At 36.1% G+C, this 15,903-nt stretch overlaps 1 protein-coding gene across 1 annotated transcript in view; it reads left to right on the forward strand.

Moving 5' to 3' along the window:
* METTL25 (methyltransferase like 25) overlaps positions 1-14,069 on the forward strand; it is a 64,769-nt gene extending 50,700 nt beyond the window's left edge. The window contains exons 11-13 of the mRNA XM_086609972.1: positions 11,645-11,719; positions 12,338-12,409; positions 13,959-14,069. Coding sequence (XP_086466098.1) covers positions 11,645-11,719; positions 12,338-12,409; positions 13,959-14,057 — 246 coding nt within the window. The 3' untranslated portion in view covers positions 14,058-14,069. The remainder of the gene's footprint in view (positions 1-11,644; positions 11,720-12,337; positions 12,410-13,958) is intronic.
* The last annotated feature ends 1,834 nt before the right edge of the window (positions 14,070-15,903 follow it).

A 15,903-nucleotide genomic window follows, 5' to 3' on the forward strand; every position in this document is an offset into this window, starting at 1 on the left:
AAAAGTGAACAAAAGAGCAGCTGTACTGCATAAATCAAATGTCTACTCTGTCTCCGGCAGTGGCCAAAAACTGATGCCTTGGGAAGAATATAGATTTATAGAAACATAGAGTGGTTTGAGTTGGAAGGGACCTTAAAGATCATCTAGTTCCAAGCCCCCTGCCATGGGCAGGGAAACCCTCCACTACACCAGGTTGTTCAAAGCCCCATCCAGCCTGGCCTTGAACAATTCCAGGAATGGGGCATCCCCAGGTTTTCTGGGCAACCTGTTCCAGTGCCTCAGCACCCTGAGTGAAGAATTTCTTCCTTAGATCTCATCAAAATCTACCCTCTTTCAATTTAAAGCCATTACTCCTTGTCCTGTCACTACATGCTGTTGTAAAAAGTCCCTCTCCAGCTTTCTTGGAGGCCCCCTTGAAGTACTGGAAGGCTACTAGAGGTCTCCCTGGAGCCTTCTCTTCTCTAGGGAGGAGAAGAGGGTATAAAAGAGTATATAAGGCGAGAGTAAGAATATATGAAGGATACTTCCAGAATAATCTAAAACGTGCCTGTACTTCACAAAAAAAACGGAGGCAGTCATTGTCTTAATAACGTTTATATTTAAGAAGGTTTGGGTTGGTTTTTTTTCTTCAAATACTCTTTATTTAGATGGTGTTAAAAAAAACAGGTAAAAATAATGCTGTGTAGTACAAACAGAGAACTATGAGAAGAAAATTGTTTGCATGTGAGTCACTGGTTTACATGTGCAAAAATATTTTTTTTTAAATATAAGTCAGAAAACTGCGAGTCTCAGGTCTTTTACTATGCTTATCTGAACATTGAAGAGAGTTTAATCTCTGCATGAGAAAAAAATGTACCGGGAAGTAGAGAGGTAATGGCACTAAGTTTTTAGTAGGCACTGCCAGGGCTTGGGAGCTTGGCATGTATGGTGAAGTCACGGATGTTTTTGATCCCTGTGCATGAATCTGGACTGTGAGATATAAATATCCTTCTGAACTCGTGGTTCATGATGAGCATCACAGCTGCTTCCTTTGTACACACCAGTGTCTCCGTTCCTGATCAAGGAGTAGCCCTGGTGCAATGCAGTTATTTTCCAGTCTGGCCAAATGTGGGGCAGGATAAAGAGAGCAAACACATAAGATGCTTAACCTGCCTTGATACTCGTTTATGTAACCGTACGCCTTTTGCTAAATATAGAACTGACAAAGACTCTTACCAGGTATAAATATCCAAACAGTAACTTGATTTTTGCTATTATTTTTCACTAAAGTTCTTTAATCCTGCCAACTCTTCCTGTGAACAACCCCCTCTGCCTCTCTCATTTGTGAAATAGATATGAAGATCTTTGCTTATTTGAAATCAGAACCAGATCCTTTATGAAAATGTTGTCAATCAGAACTGAGTAAAAGTGAGACAAAATAGTAAAACAGTTTTTGTACGAAAAAAGAAGCATTTATCAATCACCTAGCACTCTTCATTGTTACAAGTTACTGTTCAGGGACTGAAGTTTCCTATTACCTTAGCCAAAATAATTTCCTCCATTGCCTTTCTTTTCAATGTGGAAAAGCCTGTCAAGTCCAGATTAAACACTGAGATGCAAATGAACTATATTTTCTGCCTTTTGGTACAGGACTGTTCCTTTCATTCATCTTTCTACCTCAGTAGTAAAAGTGAGACATACACCACAACTACTGATTATCTGACAAAATATTCTCATTTTGTGGGGACAGAGAGAGGTCTTTTCGTGTGAGCTTGATGCTTCACAGGTATGGTTATATTGCTTCTAGCTCCAGAACTAATGGAATTGGATTGTGGGCCGTGGATCCCTGCACAGGGCTTCGGTAACTCGTGTGGATATGTACCAAGGCAATTTTTTTATTCCTGATTGTTTTCTTTGTCATAGCTCACTCTGTTCCTGTACACTACGTGCTGTATGGGACAAAGTGTTCAGTGGCACATAGATATAGGAGAAATTCTTTCTATCAGAAGATTTCTTTTCCCTTTTAGTCACTGTTTTACCTAATTTAACATGAATGTGGGACTGTCACTTGAGAGAATGAAGCATTCATCCCTGTTCTTTCTCCTAGAGGGGCTGGCCACTCTTACACTTGTTAACTTGCTTCTTTCAAACAGCAAGAGCAATCACTCCTGCCTTTTCAGCAGAGCGTGTTTCAGCTCTGTTTGTAGCTGCCTTGCAGACGAATTTAAAACAAAGCCTCTTTATTAATACCTTTGGTTGCTGCTTAAGACAATAAGTGCTAAAATGGCATTGCCACAGCAAAAAGTCTTTGTATAAACATTTATGTATTTCTAGAGTATTTGAAGAAAAAAAAACAAAACCTTCTTAAATTACCTGATGTCCTATACTTACTGGGGGAGATTAGTAAAAGATCTTTCATAGGGGCTGGCGTTAAGGTGATTAAAGGGAGAAAGTGCTTACAAAGCTAAGGCGTGGATCTATGTCTGGCAGACTTTGTGATCTATGACCCAGCTAGGATCCATTTCTGCTAGGAAGTCAGAGCCTCAGCGGGTGGAGCTGTTTAACAAAGAGAAGCTGGCCAGGATTAATGTAAAATGCAGTCTGGGAATAAGGAGAGAATGCTATTTAATGCCACGTCCGATTGCAGGAAGATATGCAGGGCTGGAAACACTTCTGACACATCCACGAAGAAAAGCTATTAGTCACTTTGATTTCATCTCCTGCTATATTCACGCTATAGTTACTGCTATGTGCTAATAGCATATGAGGTAGTTACTTTGTCTTAGTCAAAATACTTCACAAGTCACTTAACCCTTTCAGATGTAGGCATATGCTGGGGAGATACAACAGCAATTTCAGAGGTAGGGTCACCTTAAGCTTTCACACACAAAAATAAGTTTTTGTGCCTGTCAGCACATGTCAGATAAATCTATCAGCAGTAAAGTGCAGATTTACTTGGTTTTGTTTAACCAAGCTTCCAAGTCTCCCCTGACTGGTGATTTTCAGTTTTGAACAGTCCAGTGTCTGCACATAACCTGAAGTTGCTGAAGATCATCCACTGGAAAAAGTCATTTGTTTGGCTGGTGCACCATCTAACAACCTGAGATGAGATCTGCAACACTGAACAGATGGTTAATGCTCAGTTTCCACCATCCTCGTTTGCTCTTACTCTGACCAGACTTCTTAAAAACAGCTGCTGCCCATTTGTCTTTTTCTGATCATGTGCTTCAGGTAGAACATCTCAAAAAGATATACAGCTGTCACGTCTCAACTGGTGGGTCAGTAAAGGGCACTAGACCCTTCTCTGAGGTGGTGTTCCCATCACAGTAGCATTTACGCTAATAACACAGTAAGAGAAAATGTCCTGTAAAAAGCTCGTTTATCATCTTAAGTAATTTAAGCAACTTTGATATTTGATATATTATGTCTAACAATGTTGGACTCAAAATACCTCAAAGCCTTGGTGTAGCTATGTAGCTAAATTTAGATATAAGTAATATTGTCCTGTATATTCTGCAAAGGTTATGTATTCAGAAGTATATTTAATTAAATAAATGTGTTAATGTTTTCTTTCTCTAAGATAACCAAGGCTTTCAGGTTTATTTGTAATTAGTAATGAATTAATAACAATTTTTTAATATTTTTGTCTTATTTTTATAAGAATCTCTGAAATTATTGCATATCGTTTATTTTTAATGTAAGTCTTTTCCTATATTAATTATTGCTTGCATTTTTAGTATAATTAAATAAATCAAAAGAGATCATAAATATATTGGGCTTGCTAGTTCAGTTTTACTTGAATTCCTAAATTACTTCACTTTCCTACATTGACTTTGTGTTTTTGTGAACTCCAGAGTATTTTACTGAAATCAGAATTTGTGTGAAAATATAATTTTTTTTTTCATTAATTGGTTATTTTTTTTCAGACCTAATTGGTTTTATTATGTCTTTGGAAGCTTTTTATATAGTTAGTGTGAATAGTTGATATATGTTTATACATATTATATACTATTGCAGTAGTAATTTTTTTTAAATGGTGGTACTTTTTAAGAAAACGCAGAAGCATGCATATGTAACTTTTTGCTTTCATTTTGATGAAGTAACCACCTAACAATAATATTAGCATACATGTAAAGCCTGAAAACTAAGTAGCTGAGCTGAGGCATCTCTCAGTGCTACAAGTATCAAGTAATGAATGAAGTCAAAGTTCTGAGTTTTATAAAACAGTAATAAAATAACTGATTCTTTTGATTTTGTTTTTAAATCAAATAAGGACATGTTAATTTTAAAAATAACTGGGTTTACACTTTGAGCATAAATATGGTTGTATTAAAGATTTCAGTGATTTATCATTGGTTTAGAACTGCAGTTTTGATGTATGTTTCCTTTTTATAATTGCTCAGATGGCAGAGTGAGCATGGATTAGGGAGATGTCTTCTCCTATGTTAAGATGAGGCAGTTATTCATGTTAGCTAAACCTATATTTAATATATTGAGCTCAGTCCTGAATAAATTTTCAGCAAACATAAATTGTGCTGTGCTTGCTTGCATTTATTTATATGATAATAGTGCTCTTTTTTAAATTAATGCAAAAATAGGTTTTTTTGCTGTATTCGGATTCCTGTAGTGTTACATGGAAACACTAGCACTGCAAAGTCAAGAACTTAAACATGGGACTTTCAAAGACTCCTGCTAAGAGAATCAGATGTCCTGATCCCATAAGTGCTTTGTGAAAATGCAGTGGTAAATGTACATTGCAGATAACTTCACAGTCACCGGCTGGGAAAATGTTTGGAAACACCTCTTGAGTTTCTTGAGATTCATCCCTAAGATCATATTTTCCCCCTTTCCAGACCAAACCAGGAGCCATCTGACAAGCTTTACAAGCTTTGTGGTACCTCTGAGGAACATACAGGTTCATGACACAGGCTGGACTGAGTGCCCTGTCCCCCCATGTTGGCTCTCAGTCCAGCCTGTGTCATGAGCTGTCCTGGTTTTACTCCCTAGTAATTTTCTACTCATGTAATGCTGAGTAGGCTTTGAGGATATTCCTTCCCATTTCCACATCTGTGCTTCTTGTATAAGGCCTCTTTCAATTTATCACATGTATTTTCTAGTTTAGTCCTACACCAGATGTGCTTCAGATGCTCTGATGATCTTTGGATTCATTGAACTTAAACAAAACTGTTTCAAAATATGTTGAACAGAATATTTAATGTGTTTTTTCTTAGTTTTAAACTATATAATTAAGAGACACTATGCTCTCTACACATCATTGACAGGCAATGTTGTAATTTAATGAACAGGTGAGCCTGGGACAAGATAAAAAGCCTCTGTCCTTATGGAGCTTGTCAGGATAAATTGCATTACAGTATTTAGAAAGCTGCACTTTTTTAAAACGAGGTGTTCAGGCAGTTCCATCCTTCCTAGAAAATGCTTAATAAGGTTTCCATGACCATATGAGAATATTCTAAAGTAATAGACTGATCTTTACTTCTTCCAACTTTGATATAGATGATACGTTCAGTTTTTTTGCAGGCAAAGTAGTTTTTCATATGAATTTCTAATTTATTGACTTTACAAGATTCTGACCAGAGGAGCATGGCATTCTCTAAACCTAGTTGAGTGAAGAATTTCCAAGTTTAAACTGAGTACCAATATGAACTCCGTGAAATCCATGTGGTTATACACTTCCTAAATTCAAATGGCTAAATATGTTATTCATTTGTCATCTGTAGTGTTGCTCAGTTTCTGAAAATCGAGTCTTAACTACAGAATTACTACTAGCAAAATGATAATTTCTGGTTTAGTGTGGTGTGCTATTTGAGATACCGATGGGCTAAACCAATTTTGTTTTCAAATAGGTTTCGTAGAAGAATGCTAAATGCCACCAACATGTTTTCTCAGAACTTGGTGGGTTTTGTGATGATATCTTTTTTTCTTTTCTTTTTCCTTTTTTTTTTTTTAATTGCTGTCAGTTAAACTGCATTGAAAAAAGCTACTTATTTGGAAGTTAAATATTATTAAGGTAGACAACACTGTTGCTACTGTGAAAAGAGTGCGACTGGCTCTTTTGCTATGACAAAACTTTTAAGAGCACCTTCCACCCTTCTTTGGGATTTGTCAGGTCTTCTAAAAACATCGTTGCACTGTGTTCTATTATGAAGCTAATAAAATGCCCGCTTTGACTTAAAATGTTACAGCCCTCACCACTTTAATCCTCCCAAACTATATTGCTTATAGGAAGTCGTCCTGGGGTGATAATGAAAGAGAAAAAGATATATCTTGTAACTGGTGATGCAGTAAGATTGTGCCACATGTTCTGTGAGATCTGCACCAGATCTTCCTGAGCTTCTGTAGATCACCTAGTGCTTCCTGTTTCCACACTTGCCTGAAAATTTGAATACTGATATAATGTGATCATTGTGCTAAATGAGGAAAAAATGCCACCGTCGTTTGGGTCAGTGATTCATACAGGGCAATTCTTTACAACAAGTTATTTCAATAAGACAGAGAAGAGGACATTGGGTAAATGGACATGTGCTTCTCTTAGCTTGTCATAGAGTGTCCCTTGACTTGTATTATCTCCTCAGCAATGACTAATGGAATATCATAAAATGCAGCTGGCAAATGAAGAGAAGTAAGAGGAAGAATCTTACTGTGTGGCTTAATTTTACTGTTGTTTTAAAAAGTGTTGAAAAACCACATACTTAAGACTGGGGAACTGTCAGCAGTGGAATTGCTTAATGTATAATGTATCATGTATAATACATTAAGACATGAACTAGCCTGAATATATACAATTATATTGGGAACTAAAAAGAATTTTTGCAGAAATTGGGAGAGAGGTACTTTTAACCTGATATTTCTTATAATCTTAATCTCTACCCCCCACCAAATTCAGTGTTGATATCTTTAAATGACAATGAATACCTCAAACTGGTTGATCTTTGCAGAGATTATTTCTAATTTTGATGGATTTTATTGTGTACAGCCATTGAGCAAACATGGAGCCAAAGACAAAATAATACTCTCCACTTTCCCATGAATTCTAACACAGCAATTAACTGAGTCTAAACAGTCAAAAAATGAAGGCACTAAATGAACTTACACACTTAATGCATTTTACTATTGTCAAAGAGTTGTCTTTCTCAACTGTTTTCTTGGACAGAAGGAATTTCAGCTCACAGATTTTCTGGTTCATTTCTTAGTTAAGGAAATAATGAATGAAGGCTCAGGTAACACGTGCTACAGCCTGAAGAGTATGTGTGCATAAGGCTGTTTTCAAGTATATTTTTTTTTTCAGACAGACAAAATACTATCCCAATTATGGTAGCATAACATTTTAGTCTAACAAGGAATCTTAAAGAGATGTGACTTTTACGTCAATTAGATATAATTCTAAATAAAATGGATTGCATTTGTTTGAAATACATTTTAAACAAAGTTCTAAATAAACTTAAGTTTTTCAGTAATTACATTATCTGTTTTACATTATTTTGCACTGCATTACATTGCATTGCATTACATTACATTACATTATTTTTAACTACCTTAGTCATGGGAAATTGTAAAAAGTTGCTGTATGGTATGGTCTCCCAAGTGTTTTAAACTGATCTAAGACACTGCTCTGCTGAAAGGGTTGCCTTACTGCTTTTTTTGTACTCTTGCAAGTGTTCATGATAATGCTGGTACAATAAGAGAGAGGAAATATGGAAATGTGCAACAGTGCAGGGAAAAGCAGTCCCTCTGAGGCAGCAAAGAGGAATTACATCTGTTTAAACAGACTGTGGAACAGCATCCTTAGGCTCTGGCTCTCCTCTGTAGGGCGTGTGCAGTGTTGGACAGTAAAAGACACTTTCATTCAGTCAAAATATTCCTAGCCTAGGGGAAGACACAACTATGGAAAAAATACTCTCTGGAGAAATTTTAAGTATAGTCTCACTAATTGTCACCTTCCTTGTTCCTGAATGTTTTCTTTTCAGCCCAATCAGCATGTTTGTGGGATTGCAGTCGAACTGGGGTGTGCTCGGACGTGCGGTATCTCACGTGCTCTCAGGGCTCTGTTGACAGTCTCCTAGTGTTCACAACAGATGAGTCTGGCCTATGGTGTAGTTTTAGTGCCATCTGCAGCATATGGTAACTAGCGCAATGGAGACCTTGCTGCCTTCGGGTTCCTCTTGGTTGTTTCAGCTATTTGAACCACCACACCAATTCACAAAGAAATTAGTTTAAAAGAAAGCATGTACTGTCATCACAGTGCAAACACATGACGTGCTTTTATTCAAAACCTGATAAAGACCAGGAGACATTGTAGCTAAATCAGCAAAGAAATACTGGCCAAAACCTTTCCGTATGTATTGAAGGTTATTTGAATATCAGTAGCATAAGCTAGATCTTTGAGTGCAGAATCATTAGTAAGACAAGTATAAATTGGAAGCTATCTACCAGTAACCCTTTTCATGCCCTTTTCTATCAATGCTTTTTGGTGCATGCGTTCCAGCTGGGCTGTTACTTTGAATTGGTTCACTCACCAAACTTTTAACTGGGGCACAGTTTGAGATAGTACCTAATCTATCCATGACAGCAGGATGCGTTCAGTCAGAATGCGTAGGAAGCAAGGACGGAGTGGAAAAGCATTTGGCAGTGTGGCAACATCCAAGAGACAGTTTTGACCCAGCTTTTTATTTACCAAACATTTCACAGCTTGTTTTCTTTTAATTTGAATGCTTAATGTTGAAAACTGGAGAAATAAAGGATGCAAAAAGAGAAAGGTTTGACAAATACAGATCTTTCTATTTTAATTCCAAATAGTGTGTAATTTCAAAAATCCATTATACTAAAACCCTTTTAATTCTCAGTTGAAATGAAAAGCTTATAAGGCAGAGGTTAAATAAATTATTTTGTTTATCTTGTGAATGACATATTTTGGTTTGGCTATTTAAAGAGGAAGAGTAAAAAAAAAACACTTCAGATATTTGCACAGCTCTACTGAAAAGAAAATAGCAACAAGACCAAAAAAAAGTCCTGTTAGTTCGTATTGGTACTGCCGGATCAGCTACTCGACCTTGCCTCTGTACTTGCAAAAATGTACTTTCTAAATTTAAAAAAAAAATGACTGAAAACTACAAAAGTTTTTCTAACCCATCTCCCCTTTTTTGGGGGGCAGAATTAGAATTTTGCGTCATTCCTGAAAAATATTTGTCAAATCTTCTTAAAGCTTCCTGTGATGGAGACTGACAACCTCTCCAGTCCTTAATTAACCTCGAGGAGAGAACGTTTCTATATGTTTTAGGCTGAATTTTTTTTGCTGCAATACAAGCCCATTAGTTCCTATTTACTCACTCTAGACAGAGTGAACAAACTGTTCGCTGCTTCTTCATGATAGCCTTGTGAAAACTGTTAGTATGCTCCCTCTCAATTTTCTCTAATTTAGCCTGATCAGTTCCAGTTCTCTCAGTCTTTCTTCACAGGTCATGTTTTCTAGATCTCTGATCTCTTTCCTCTCTGAGGGCTTTTTCCGACAGTTCATTGCTTTCTTTGAAATCTGATGCCCAAAAATGGATGCAGTATTCCAGCTAGAGCTTTGCCACTGCCAAGCAGAGTTGAAAGATTACTTCCTGCACTTTGCAAGCTGCTCTCCCATACATGTGGCAGAATGGTGATTGCTTTTTTTTTTGCAGTAGCACAACTGTGACTCACTCAGCTTGTGGTCTGCTGTATCTCCCAGATTGGCATTTGGTGTTCCCCATCTTGAACAGCTGATCATTTCTCCCTGAGCGTAGTCCCTTCTGCTTTTCTGTTCAGCATTTCAAACTTCTTTTCTAAGCAATGCTCCACTTTCTGAAAATTATTTTAAGTTCTTGCAGTGCCTTCCTGTTGCCCATTTGCAGACTTAGTCAATGTGGCTTCTGTTCTGTCGTCTGAGTTCTTAATGAGAACATTGCATTTTGTAATGGACGTCCAGCCAGCAGGTCTTTTCAGTTGTTCAAGGAGTCATTAATAACTACTCTCTAGTTTTGGTCATTCAAACAGTTTTCACTCATTTTATAATACTTTAATCTAAATCTGTTTCTTAAATTTGCTGATGAAATTGTTATGTGAAATGGTTTAAAAAATCTTGCTGAAATCAAAATGTGTAACAATAAGTTATTTTTTGCTGTCATGAATCCTTTCACCCTCCTCACAAGCAAAGTAGTCTGACTTGTGATTTGTTCTTGACAAATTCATGTTGGCTATTACTCATCTGCTTATCTTTCAGTGTTTTTAAATTCCTTATTTGTTCAGGTTTTTTCATTGAATTTGAACTGATTGCTCTATAATAAGACATACATGTACTAGTTGTCTGACATACCATCTTTGAGAACTTCTCAGTGACAATGAGTAATAGTTCTGAGCTTACTTCATTCCCTTCTTGACTGTCCTTGGATAAAGTTCAGCATACATACCTGATTTGAAAAGTTATAATTTCTGGAAATGTTCTCTAGTTTGTTGCCCTGTTTTAGGTTAAGATTTTACTTCTTTACTTCTGGATTAGCCACATGCTCTCAGATGCCTCTTCTAAGTATGTAAAGACGCATTAAACACTTCAGCTTTCATCTTCTTTTTTCAGTACTGTTACTTTTCTGCTAAGTTGTGGACTAGCTTTTTGCATTGCCACAACAGAGTAGCCGTACCGCACACTCGCCATACTGAAGAAGTACATCATGCTCTTTCAGCTGCACTCTTTCCAGCAGCCTCCATCACCAGTTATGTTGCAAACCTATTTCCCACTCCTCTGACAGATTCCTTAGGTGGCCGGCTCAACTGTCTTCTTCATCATCCAGGGCTGCAGACAGCAGAAGAGTAAGACATTATGACCTTTAAAACCTGGAAAATGTTATAGTCTGGCTGCCCTCTAGAGAAAATGCTTTGAGAAGAGCAGCTGTAGTCATAGCTCTAGCTACCTGCAGTGGTGCACTGGCTGCTAAGGGCTGAAAAGGGAAGGGGTATTTGGCTTAGTCGAGTTCTTGAGCTGCCTTTGTATCAAATTCAGCCCCAAATCACTGTGTTTACAGTCATAGTGACACGCTGGCAACATTGCATCAGGGAAAAGAAAAGGGGAACATGCAGTAGAAGTAGTTCAGAGTCAATAGAGAAAGTTTTATTTTTAAAGATGGGTAACTTGAGCCACAGTGAAACAAAGTACTATTTGCAGAATCTGATAGTAGGTTTTGTAATGTGAAATACCATCCAGGAGTCCTGACTGAAGCATGTTGCTCTCACACCAAAATCCACATACCATCTTTGAGAACTTCTCAGCTATTTAAATAAATCTCTTAAGGATGGAGGTGAGAAGGGGATAAGATACATGGGAAAGGAAATGAGAATGTTATCTCCACTTTACTGTGTAATACTCATTTAAGAAGGGCTAGAACTTTCTGAATAATGAATGTATCTCAGTATTTCATGTCAGTTCAAAATGCTGAGGAACAGTTATTGTAAATGAGAACTGAGAAACTGCTATTAGAAATTTATTATAAACCTTAGGAAAGTGCTAATTTCAAAAACAAAATGCAGATTTCATTTTGTGTGACTTTCAATTAGGAAAAAATAATAATTTTAAAGTTCTCTTGAAAAAAGTGACTAGAATAACTCTGATATCTTCTTTTTCAATCCCTTGCAGCTCCCAGACAGCTGTATAATGGATTACTATGAAAAGTACAAGCACAGAATGAATGAGCTTGAAGCATTTAATATGGTAAAAGTTATAATATTAATACTATTACCATGTCTATATGTGCTAGTCTAGAACAAAGCCCTGTTAAGTTTCTTGTGGAGATGGACTGTCTTACACTGTGGTATGCAATCTCAAAAACAAAGCAGCTCCCCCTTCCAAACTTTGGAGCATATCCTATTCCAAAACTATATTAGGTGTCAGTAAAATAATAAAGCGAACACATGGAAGATTCTTTTTCAAGAGGGACTATTACCCTGGAAAATGAAATGTCAGTCTCCTTTTAAACCTAGACTGGTCTCCATGCAGTTATTTCATAAAAATTCTTTTTATTAAAATTCATTATTTCCCTCTTTAAAATTGTTCTGCTTCATATAATATCATTTTCTTGTTGGACAAGGTCTCAAAACCAACTAAATAGCATAGTTTCCTGGCTTTATGGCATTCCATGTATTTTTGATCTTTAATATATTCTGTTTTGAAGACATCTATCCCACAGGGAAAATTGGCAAGGTGACATTTGTACAACAGAACCACTAGAAAATTACTGACCTTCCTGAAATTGTTCTGTGGAAGTGTAACCATTCAGAAGTGTATTGACTCTCTTTCCCAAATCATTATAGTATCTAATCTTTCTTTCAGTTGAAGGTTGTTCTGGCTCCCTGCATAGAAGTTTTGATACTTCTGGATCGTCTTTGTTACCTCAAGGAGCAGGTATTTTTGCATTATATTTTATGATACCTGAAGGCTACATCAGTGAAATAAGACTATTTCAGCCAATTTATTACTGTGCAGACCAAAAAAATCTCTGTTGCAGAATTGTTATTCTCATCATATTTGAAAAGTATAAGCATTCATTCTACTTACTATAAACATATGCCCAGCAGATGTTTTTATTTTCAGTTTAGCAGCAACAGTAAAGTTTATGTTCTTTTAATTGTATGGTCATTACTAGTCAATAGACGGTAAAAAATAAATTAATTAAATATGCAACAAATTTCATTTTGTACAACATATTGAAATATTTAATAATTAACAAGAATATTGGAAATGCTAAACAAACATTGTACTGTACATAGTAGAGCTTCCAATGAATATGTTTTAGAACATATAATTCAAGAAATTTTAAATTAGGTCAAAATGTTTATGATTTCATTTTATTGTTTCTTAGTTAAGATCAATGATGAGAGAGGGTGTTTTTTCCAACTGTATGGGTCAACTGAGGTACATTTAATTAACATACAGCCTGGATATATTTTACAAGTGTAGACCTGGGATATAATTTACTTTGTAATGATTTATATTACAGTGTTTCCTCTATCACTAATTTGGACGTTGGCCTGATTAATTCAGAAGCAGCAGTCATGCTTTCTCTGCACTAGTAAACATTTTTCAGACAAATAATAATTCACTAGGAGGAAATGGTAACATCTTCCAGCTTCTGCTCTGGGCCACAGTCAAAATAAAATTTTAAAATAAAGTTTAAACCCATTCATGTGAATAGCTCTGTTTTTCCACCATAAACCTTTCATTTTAACAGCTCCATTTTATCATAAGTAAAAATTCACTTTATTCTCTGCCACAGTGCACTTGGAACAACTGAGTTGTAGTAAATGTATGCTTTTGTTCTAACTGGTATTTTTACAGAGAGGCAATTCGAAATATTTAAATAATGATGTATTTTCCCCAGTACCAACCAGTTATAAATCACGTAGAGATCTGTATGATTTCCAAGACAGGAGATCAGGCTTGCTGCATTTAGTACTAATTTACCTTTTCTAAGTGTAACATATGCATTGATTTATTCTTGTACTGGTTGATTCACAAAATGTGTCTAGAAAGAAAAAATAGAAATGATAAAAGACATATGCAATGTGAAGACCAGATCCAGCTGGCCTTATTAATTTGAAAAGTCAGTTAATTAGCTTCAGTAGTAGAACGTGCTGCATAAAATGAGTAGGACTTGATCCTTAATTTCTTTGCACTGGTTAACTGAAAAAAAGCTTTATTGATGAAGAGGGTGGTAAGCTGTTGTTTGATACTGCCAGAAATAATTTAATGTCTTTAAAATACATCATGTTTCGCTATCTTTTTTTCTGAACAAACTTTCAGATTTTCTTGTTAGTTTTTTTCTGCTTTGCATTAAGCATAATTTTAAATATTTTTTTTGCAATTTTGTATTTCAAAATGTGGGCCTATTACTGTATCTTAGCTTTTAAGTCAAACACATTTTTATGTACTTCAATCGTATATCATTTTACAGGACAACATTGCCTGGTCTGGTCTTGTGAAGTTATTTGATCCTGTGAAATCCCCCAGATGCTATGCAGTTATTGCTCTGAAGAAACAGTCATATTTTTAAGTGGAAGCAAATTGCAGAAAAGTCGAAATCTCCTAACTGATACTGCTGTTTCCTCACTTTTATTCTGTTATTTTTAATTGATTTCCCAAGTACAATGACTGTTTACTTTTCAGCTACAAAAGTAAAAAATGCAGTGTCTCTTTGAATCATGAAAAATAAATATCTCCTTTATAAATACCATTACTTTCTTCTGTCAGTTATTAAACAATGTTGAATGTCTGGCTTTATTATAAAAGTTACAACCCATATTACATGATTATTATTTTTAAATAATTTTTATGTTTCTCCTTTTGAAGGCATTATACTATGTATTGATACCCCTTCTCTTGATATTTCTAATGACAAGATCATAACTACTCAATTTTTACCAGGGGCTGACATCAGCAGTCTCAGACTAGCCTTGCCTTGTTTTTTTTCTGGATTCACATGGTGCATAGCATAAACAGAAAAATAACCTGCACTGTAAACAAGAGGTTTGTAAACTAAGTAGGATCTTAGTACTTCCCTGTTCTCCAGGTCATCGGGACCACCTTCTTAATACAGCAACTTAGAAAAGCCTAGATAGTAACTACCTGCAAAGAGCAGTTTTGTATTAACCTCTTCTTCCTTCAGACATGTTCTTGGCATGCCCTTGTTTGCCTGTCACTGTGAAAGAAAAAAATGTGTTTGCTCTAATCCAGTGGGAGATTTCCCAGTGCTTAAGATTCAGCTGCCCTGCTGGAGTTCACTCTGTAATCCTTGGGTTTTATCAGAAAGCTATTATCTCACCCAAATGTGTTGGGTATAAAGACTTTAGTACCCAAGTGAATTGAAACTTGCTAGGCAGTTTCTCGTTGGCTGTACTACATTCATCAGTGGGAAATTTATTTGTTGATCCATTTATCTCAATGGGTTGCCTAATTAAACTTGCAGATTTTCCATCAATTAAAAAAGAGAAAAGTTTCTATTCTAAGTCCCAGTGCTTTTATTAGAATTTTCCAGCATATATAAAACATAATTAACTACCAGTGCAGAGAAAAAAGGACAACAAGTAAATAATTAAGTACAGTATTAAAGAATAAAAGGGGAGAATACAACTTTGGTGGGCAGAAGATGAGAATAGCAGAAAATATTTTTATATTAATCGTATAGTGACACTAGTAGTCATGGAAATCAGACAGATTCAGATGTGTGTAGGAAGAAATCTTATTCTGTTTCAGTCTGCAAAATATAATGAGAGCTTGTGAACATGGCCATTCAAGAAAAGAGAAGTAAGGCAGTTCTCTAACAAGTCGTATCTTTCTTGATGTGTCCACTTGAAAGAAATACTTTTTTTTGGTGGTGTAAGTTCACTGCTGTCTATTTTAGGACTCACAGTCCCTATTAGCTCCATGGATCCAGTATGAACTTCTCACATTTGTTTGGTCTCAGTACGTTCAATCCTTAGAGCTGTGGAACACCTGCAATACCTAAGGAAATTAACAGAAGGTGCAGGTGCTCACAGCATCTTTGGAATAGAGCTAAGAAAAGAAAATGAGGCCTTCCATATGTGCCACTTTTTGTTATATAGAGAGTACTGAGGAAACTAAGAGGCTAGTAGGTCTTTTCCCAGGAGGGGAATCAAAAGAAATAAAATCCTTTTCTAACCTCTAAGTATCTGGAAGAAAAAATGCCAATAATCTGATATAAAGATATATGATGTTAAAAAGAAAAAATAGTAACAAAATGTTGCTCACCAGCCCAAGCTGCAGCTCCAAGGATGCCATTGCATCTTCCACAGCCAGGAGGAAATGGCCCACCTTTTGTAGGCAGGGCCTAAACCTTAGTTAATTAGTTAATTATATTCAATTCAAGCCAGCTGGGTAAT

Source organism: Tauraco erythrolophus, chromosome 4, assembly GCF_009769465.1.
Source record: "Tauraco erythrolophus isolate bTauEry1 chromosome 4, bTauEry1.pri, whole genome shotgun sequence".
NCBI lineage: Eukaryota > Metazoa > Chordata > Aves > Musophagiformes > Musophagidae > Tauraco > Tauraco erythrolophus.